Source organism: Schistocerca cancellata, chromosome 4, assembly GCF_023864275.1.
Source record: "Schistocerca cancellata isolate TAMUIC-IGC-003103 chromosome 4, iqSchCanc2.1, whole genome shotgun sequence".
NCBI classification, from domain to species: domain Eukaryota; kingdom Metazoa; phylum Arthropoda; class Insecta; order Orthoptera; family Acrididae; genus Schistocerca; species Schistocerca cancellata.
Window position 1 is genome coordinate 281793910 of NC_064629.1, and position 9545 is coordinate 281803454.

The window sequence follows — 9545 nt, forward strand, 5'->3', positions numbered from 1 at the left end:
GGAAGATCAGTTTGGATTCCATAGAAATGGAATACATGAGGCAACACTGATCCTACGACTTTTCATAAAAGATGGGTTGAGGAAAGGCAAGCCTACGTTTATAGCACTTGTAAACTTTGAGAAAGCTTTTGACAGTGCTGACTGGAATACTCTCTTTCAAATTCTGAAGAAGGCAGGGGTAAAATACAGGGAGTGAAAGGCTATTTACAATTTGTACAGAAACCAGATGGCAGTTATAAGAGTTGAGGGACATGAAAGGGAAACAGTGGGTGAGAGGGGAGTGAGACAGGGTTGTAACCTATCCCCAATGTTATTCCATCTGTAAACTGAGCAAGCAATAAAGGAAACAAAAGAAAAATTTGGAGAAGAAATTAAAATCCATAGAGAAGAAATAAAAACCTTAAGGTTTGGCGATGACACTGTAATACTGTCAGAGACAGCAAAGGAACTGGAAGAGCAGTTGAACAGAACGGATAGTGCCTTGAAAGGAGGATATAAGATGGACAACAACAACAAAAGCAAAATGAGGATAATGGAATGTAGCTGAATTAAATCAGGTGATGCTGAGCAAATGAGACACGTAAAGTAGTAGACGAGTTTTGATATTTGGGGAGCAAAAATACTGATGATGGTTGAAGTAGAGAGGACATAAAATGTTGACTGGAAATGGCAAGGAAAGCGTTTCTGAATGAGAGAAATGTGTTAACAGCGAGTATAGATTTAAGTGTCAGGAAGTCTTTTCTGAAAGTATTTGTATGGAGTGTAGACACGTATGGAAGTCAAACATGGACGATAAACAGTTTACACAAGAAGAGAATAGAAGCTTTTGAAATGTGGTGCTACACAAGAATGCTGAAAATTAAATGGGTAGATCACATAACTAATGAGGAGGTACTGAATACAAATGGGAATAAGAGGAATTTGTGGCACAACTTGACTAGAAGAAGAGATTGGTTGGTAGGACACAGTTTGAAGCATCAAGGGATCACCAATTTAGTACTGGAGGGAAGTGTGGAGGGTAAAAATTGTAGAGCGAGACCAAAAGATCAATACACTAACCAGATTCAGAAGGATGTAGGTTGCAGTAGTTACTCGGAGAGGAAGAAGCATGCACACGATAAGAGTAGGATGGAGAGTTGGATCAAAAGAGTCTCTGGGTTGAAGACCACAACACCACCCACATAAGTGCAAAATAGCTGTCTTTAGGCTCACAGAGTGGTTACTTTGCAATTAAGGTTGATAAACTGAACACAAAAAAAAATTAAAGTGGCTAAAAAACAGAATGAAATTACTTTCAACTCAGGAGAACTAAAGAGCAATGTTACATGCTCTAGGATCTCAAAATATGGCTGTGTAACTGGAGAAGACTACATGACAACTTGACAGATAATATGGTTCAGGCACATTTGTACTGAACAGTTTAGACAACATGTTAATACTGATGTGTATTGTATTGACTGAAATGCAGGACACACGTGTAATAGTAGAAACATTGGTTTAACAGGAAGAAACTTTTGTACTAGACTTAAAGAGCATAAAGATGTCACTACAGGGTGTACACGCGGAGAAGGAAAAAATATTCCCAGATTTCCTGGTAAAAAATACACTTTCTCCCAGGTGAAAATAAACTTTTTCTGTGTTAAGTGATAGTAACTGTAAAACTTATCAATCCTTTGAATGGTTATGGTTATATACACCGGTGTAGAACTTCCCAGCACTTTAGAAAACAAAACTCAAGGGGGGAAAAAAAGACATTTTGAAAAGATCTTTGATGTGCACCAACATGTACACTGCATATGTTTACTGCATGTATTACAGAAGTATAAATTCGAATTCCACCAAACACCGCATGTTACTATCCGAAGCATTGAAATCGAGATTGCGATGTACTTTTGTAAGCCAGTCATAGCTCATGTCAAGTGATCTCACCAGCCGATGACGGGGGATATTCAGAGCAGGGGACATGTGATGTAGTCGGCCAATAGCAACATCACTGTTAAGTAGCACTAACACACAAACAGTAAATATTAATGGTTTAAATTAATATACATAGTGTTGCAACAAGAAAAAAAAGCTTTCACATATAATATTGCCCTCTAAGATTAATAAGCTGCACGAGAAGCTAAGCTTTCACATATAATGTTGATCTTTTTTGTGTGTATTACACTTTAAGATAAATCACACAAATGTGCCAGTAAAATTTTTAACTATGACATAAATGTCTGATCTTCTGGGCTCAAAATTCTTCTAAATGGTCGTCCTCAAAGAGTTGATTTTTAAATGAGAGTCAAACGCTCTGTGATTTAAGAAATTCATCGTACAGTCTCTCACATAGTTCATCTTGCGTAAAAGGAAATTTACTTTGAAAGTAATGCTTTTCAAACAATCATCCGCAATATTTTCCCACAACTTGTTAGAAACAGGTTCGTTTCAGCAGTTGCCAGAGAGCACCATGTAACAGGCATCACCGTGCTTTCACTACAGTGTCGCATAAAGTCATAAAAGAAAAAATATATTAGAGGATACTCTAAGACCATCAGAATTTCATCCACTATACTAAAATGCATAATTCGGCTTAAAGTGCATATTCGTATGTCCAGATTCGGATGTAAATTTTCTTGGAGTACCAGTACTGTATTATCTCATGTTTGGTTCTTTATTATGGCATAATGCACACGAGCTAGAAGATGAAAATGTGCAACTGAAATATAGTGAACAATTGACTGCCTCAGTGGAAAAGATTAATAAAAGCCTAATTTCTTTAGCCAACCGACAAAAATAGCTTCATTGCTCTGCAATGTGATTAATGCTCGACTGTCAGAAAGGGGGAAATAAAATAAAATCTGATACTAATAACATATTTTAGCCTTCCGTAATTATGTGAATGTACTTTAATTGACTTGATAGCTCCCAGCCACAGAAATCCATTGTTTTCATTTGACATGAGAGCAATAAATGAAGAAGAAACAGCAAAACACTAAACATAGACACGGGTCACGTAGAGACTACCCACCTTCCCACTACAACTCTGATTGCTCTGTGCATCAGCCCTGGATCTTTGATATTTCTGGACCGAGGCAATACTAGATAGTGGTGCCCACCCCCCTCCCCCTAGCATTTGAGGTAGGGCACCAAAAATTAAAAAATCGATTTTAAAAAAAGTTTGGGGTCGTCATGGAGGGGTGTACATGGTTTGCAACCAATGTACAATACTCCTTGGCCGTCATGGTGCCTTGCACAAACTCCACTGGACCCATGGAAGCCCACGTGAATATTCCCCAGAGCATAATGGAGCTGCCACTAGCTTGTCTCTAGTCCATAGTACAGGTGTCAAAGAGCTGTTACCCTAGAAGACGACTAATTCACATCCCCTTCATCGGCATGATGAAGAAGGTATCAGGATTCATCAGGCCATGAAATGCTCTGCCACTGCGCTAAGATCTAGTGCCAATAGTCAAGTGCTCATTTCAGTCATAGTTGCCGATGTTGTTGTGTTAACCATGGCAGATGAATGGGTTGTCAGCTGCAGAGGGCCATTGTTAAGAGCATTCAGTGCATTGTGCGTTCAGACAAACTTGTACTCTCCCCAGCATTAAGTCTGATGTTAGTTCTGCCACAATTCACCACCTGTCCTGTTTTACCAGTCTGTGCATCCTATGACGTCTGACATCTGTAATGAAGAGTGGATGCCCAACACCATGATGTATGGACATGGTTTCACCATGTGTTGAAGACACTCACCACACCACTCCTGTAACACCCGACAAATTGTGCAGTTTCTGAAACTGCTCATGAGCAGCCTCCAGGCAATCACAATCTGCCCTCAGTCAAATTCAGACAGATTGTGCACCTTCCCCATTCTACACATGGACAGCAAGCTCACTGATGCTACCTGCACCGTACATGTGTCTGACTAGGTGTCATTCCTTGCCACGTGACACTGCTATTGCCTGGATGGGTTTATATCGATAGTAGGTCGGTGGTTATAATGTTCTGGCTGATCAGTGTATACTGCCTTGCAGAGTGTGTAGGCAGATGTACCATCCACTGTAGAGTCACTCGTATTCTGATCATTTCACCATAAGACAAAGTGTTTCCTAAGGGATCCTACCAACTGGAACTGGCTACATCAGTAGCTCTGTGTATCATACTACTAACATGATTGGCCAACTCCTGGATATTATCGCAATATCTGTAGACAGCCAACTGGATTACTGCCCCTAAGACTTTACTTCAGAATTGGTTTTTATTATTTTCCTCAATCCCACACATGAATACATACATAGAAGGTCCCTACAGTGCAGGTCATCATGAATGAACAGGAGTTATGATGGCAGAAGGGCTAACAGCTACATCAAAATTGGAGACCCACACTGAAGCCGTACTAAAATGTGACAGTTGCCAAGAATTTAGAATTTAGGTGGTCTCCATGCAAAATCTGACGTTACATATACAGTTACCAAACTTAAGAAGTCATGTGATCTACTTCCTCATTCATGTATGCGACAAGATCGTATTTTCCCTTATTGTCTACTCTTAACTTTTCTGTCTTCCAGGTGACTGAAAATATGTCAACTAAAAGCATTAACAATACCATTTACATTCTGTATTAGCAACAGAACAATGGAGGTGAAAGAAATATGATTATCAACATAATCAATATTTCAAGTTTGTACAATACAGTGACATTATTCGTCACAAATTTATGTTATAAGTGTGTAATGCCAAAAACCAAGGGTCAGCTGCTCCAGCTTTGCCCAAAAATATTATAAGCAATGTTTAATTACAATTCTATAACATATAGTATATTTTAAATAATACACTAATATTTCAATAAACTGAATATCAATATGGCAGACAAAATTCACAAGAAACACACACAGCTTTATTTACTGATGGGGGTGGGTTTGTAGATTAAAGGGACTAAGCTGCGAGGTTATCAGTCGCTTAATTTACTGAACGGGAGGCAAATTGAAATGTCAAACATATTGAAATATAATACCTGGCTGCATATCCTCTGTTTTTTAGGGTTCTTCGGCGCTGTTTCATTCGCACTATTTCTTCCCTTGAAAGACCACGCAACTTCAACTGACGATTTAAATCACGGACTGATATACTAACGAGCTCATCGTCAGTTATATCCAGGACTGGACCTGGTGATAAAGGTGCCTGAAAATTTAACAAATTAATGCTTAATGTATACTAATACATGCTAATATGGTGAGAAACACACATAATGTGATGTGAATCTGAGTGTAATCAACATGGCTGACTGCAAATAACAATGTTTGTACTGCTACGTGATTTTCTTTGCTGTGAAATGAAATCTGAATTACATATCAGCTTTGCAATCAGAACTGGATTAGAATAGAGCCATCTGTATATTCTTAGATACTTCACTAAAAATTATTCAAATGTGTTTGCAAGTGCTGCCATTAACAGTCCATGCTTCCTTGTCACAGCACCACTCCAAATGCAGCTGTTAGTGTTGTGATGTCAACAGCAACCTAGGCACGGGATGGTACTTCCAAAGTCCAGCTGCAACTAATCTTGGACCAACAGTGTGGGCTGCACAGGATGTTACAGGAAATCCATTGATTATTCTCGGATGGCAGGCACAGATGTGGAGGAGATATGATGTTCTTGCTGCACAATATAACAATCCTCCCGTGGCCAGATGTGGGCAAGTGGAGCCTCGACAACAAGCATGCCTGGCCTCATATTCCCACACAGTCCAGCATCAGGCCACTGTCACATCTGAACGCTCCATAAATATGGATATTGCACGAGCCGACCAGTCGATTAAATGGAGACAAACAAAGAGACCATTTCAGACTCTGTCAAGTGCCAATAATGCTGTCTCACACGAATATACGGCAGCTCAGTATCCTTCACAGTGGTCACTCAACATACCGTACTAGGCCTGGTAACAACACTAAACATTAACAAAACTAATATACTCTATCCGTGACAGAATTACAACTCTTATCATGTACATATATTTTAAAAGGCTCTAGTCATAGGGTAAGCTACCAAAATCCTCTTACTCTATCAGTATCTGCAAAAAATGTGTCTTTTGTGTTAAGTTGCTGTGAATAACAATACCTTTGGTGAAACACCAAGTGTTTTTAACTGCTTCTGTTATCAAGAAAAGTTTCAGAATCTGCATATCATCATAACCAAACCATTTTTTCCCTAATTGGCAGCACATACAGAATGAACCACAAACCTAACTTTTACATATGTATAACTATTCATAACCAATACGTTCTGCGAATGTGCCCTACAGGTCGTAAGAGTATAAGAAAGCGTCATAGTCCACCACCAAGAGCTGATAATAAATACTTCTATATTATAACCAGTTCAAGTCCTCATATTATAATCAGGTATCTTAACATTTAAATCAGCTTACATGGAAAAAAAAAACCTACAGCATCAAACAGTATGGAAATCACTTTTGTCAAGTGGTGAACTGTCAACAATAAAATGTAACAAACATGGTCATCTTCATTCTATACAAATAGTACAGTTCAAACACTCTCTCTCTCTCTCTCTCTCTCTCTCTCTCTCTCTCTCTCTTTCTCTCTCTCCACCCAGAAAGATAACCTGGTTCTTGCAGTGGATTCTTATTTCACTCCCTGCACTGACCACACTGAATAAATGTCCGGTCTTTCTTTATTAATACCAAATGGTTCCTTTTCCAAGCAGCTTCAGTTTTAATTAAGCATTATGTTGTGTACATGGCTCAAGAGGTACACAATACCACAAGAGGCTGTCACCAGAGACCAGTATATAAAGTGCCTCAACATTGAATCACACTGTACAAATAGAATGACTTCATTTTTGGTACAGTTTTTAATTGAGAGTACAATCTATTTTATTACTTGACAGTAGAGACTTATGATGGATTCTATGCTCTTTGACACCACAGCTTTTATATCATCACGTAAGCTGTTTCAAATGTCTTATGATACCTAATGCTAGTTTGAGAACTGAAACAGTTGTAACACAAAATTATTTAATATCAGCTACTGGTGCACAACTACAAGGCTTTTCATCCGCAAACAGTCGAAACACAGGATAAAGAGGAATATTTGATATGAGTTGTCGACTTTCACCAGTGAAGCAGGGAGTGCGACAAATGGCACAAACCACATGGTGACTAAAACATGATATCAGTAGCAATTTTTTCAGATTGGCTAATCTATAGATCAGTCTGATGTCACAACCAGGTTTCATTGCTTTCACACCTGTTGGCTTCACCAAATAACCTCAAAACAGAATATAGGTACCAAAATGTGATGTCACAGGAACCATTCACATTATGTTACTAGTAAAATATGTCGACTTGTCAAATATTCCTCTTGACCTGAAACATGTAATGACAGTCAAGCTTTATGCTTAACAGAATCATCCAAGCCAAATTTTAACAGCACTACAGAACTAAAGGCACCAAATAGCCAAAGAAAATGTGTATAACACATGCAAAGGAGTAAACTAAAAACAAACATTAAAAAGGCTTGCAATGAAAGAACAAAAATATCACTCACAACAATGAAGAAGGAAAATTTGTGTGTGAAACATTGACAACAAAACAGAAAAAGGACTAAGAGACACAATACATGGTACATAACACTCTACAGAAAGAAAAATGTACACAGGGTTTGGAACAACAAGAACTCCAAAACATACTGCACAAGCAACACAGTACAGAAACGATGTGATCAACAACACTCCCATATATAAAGTTAACAAACCTGGCATCTATAGACAAATTTATGGTTCCTGTTGGTCTGCATATACAGGTTAAACAACATAAATTTTAAAACTAAGTAGTAATTTTTTATTTCAAAAGGAAAAGCAGACAGACAAAATGGAATGTTGGCAACAGTATACTGTCTCACTGAGATCAGCTGAACACTACATCACCTGGACAGGGATTGAAAATCCACCCCTCCCAAATAAAATCAAAGAAATAGAATCCTCCTCCCCCACCCCACCCCCCACCCCCAAAAAAAAAAAAAAAAAAAAAAACACCTTGGGTGTTGTGACAGACTGATTTGTGGCGCAGTTCAAGGACCGGGTTAAGTTGGAAGGTGACAATTTGATTATAAGTAACGAATTCAACGAATGTGAAAGCAGATTAGACAATCAGTGTTTCACTATACATGGGATTGTGGAAGGAGGTGTACCACTGCCTTTCTCCAACAAATTGGCAAGATATTACGGCAACCCCCAGTTTAATACACAATCTGAACTGTGATGCATCTTAGCTGTTTCTAACGACACAAAGTATTGACCACGCTGGATTTTCACATTATGTGACTGAAGAAAATTCTAGGATTGCCTTACAGATCAACAAGAAAATCCTGGAATTTATAGTATTATGCTTTCCGGCATCTACTGGTAAAGCCCATAGTAACTATCAGTACTTGCAAACACATTCAACTCGCTTGCATCGAAGTGCTACTGGAAGATTCAAAACGTTTATAGGCCTGTAACTACATGAAAATAGTGTCCGTAGCAAAAGATAACAACCAAATCGCTTGCGGTAATTTCTTGTACACAATTAATTCCAAATGAAGGAATCTCACGAGATAAAACACAGATATGCACATAAATGAGATATAATACATAAAATATACTAACAAAACCTCCGTATCTCAACACGCCTTCTTCATTGGGTGACGACATTGTACCAAGTGCACGTTTGATGACAAATACTACGAAAATGTGTGCACAACGCAGCAATTTGGACAAGATAGGTAAGTTCAATGTAATATGCCAGTCATTGTACGAATCTGTTAACGCAATCTACTGATAAATACAAGGCGAAAGTAACAACACCACAGCACTTCTTAATCGCGGAAATGTGCCAGTCACTGTACGCAACTCAGCTTCCATAACGATTTATGAAATGTTACTGGTATCGTTTGCTCGATACACTGGTTTTTTCACACGAACTCTCGAATATTCCAAATGCTTTAATGTCACCTTCATTGCGACCCCCGTAGTATAAGCTGTTTACGCTCCTACTCACCTTGTTTGACTGACCACCATGACCGCTTTTTCTATCCAGTTTTATATTTTCCTGGGGCATTGGCTTCTGACAGCTGAACTATAACAGTTGCAGTTACGTCACAGTTACAAGTTCACTCAACTCGGCTACTGACAATATTTTGCAGCAGCAAAAGAAGATAGATTTCTACTACCAAAAACAGTTGCATGTAGTTGTTTTGGTTGCGGGATCACGAACAAATACGAAGCGTCACGATCTTCTACACGAGGCACGACGTTTGCTTCTTGGGCGCGCAGCTTGAAAGTGATTTGCTGACGGTGTGTCAACTCTGAAGTTGATCTTCGTAGCTACCGCGAGGTAATACTACGGAAAGAAAAGGAACACACCAGGCTTTTATTTACATAATTTTTCATTCACTTTCGAACGTTATAGTGAAAATAACTGATTTCAAAATCGCGGTACAAACTGAAAATAGTACGCAGTCCGCTTACCCCATACAAGGACAGCAGGAAATGTATAATATATG

At 38.7% G+C, this 9545-nt stretch overlaps 1 protein-coding gene across 2 annotated transcripts in view; it reads right to left on the reverse strand.

The window, feature by feature from the left end:
- Positions 1 to 9255, reverse strand: part of LOC126183897 (transcription factor MafK) — a 34281-nt gene extending 25026 nt beyond the window's left edge. The window contains exons 1-2 of one of the 2 annotated variants that reach the window (XM_049926220.1): positions 9041 to 9255; positions 5003 to 5169 (exon numbers count right to left, since the gene is read on the reverse strand). In XM_049926220.1, coding sequence (XP_049782177.1) covers positions 5003 to 5169; positions 9041 to 9100 — 227 coding nt within the window. In that variant the 5' untranslated portion in view covers positions 9101 to 9255. The other variant, XM_049926221.1, reaches the window with a different exon arrangement.
- Positions 9256 to 9545: the final 290 nt, after the last annotated feature.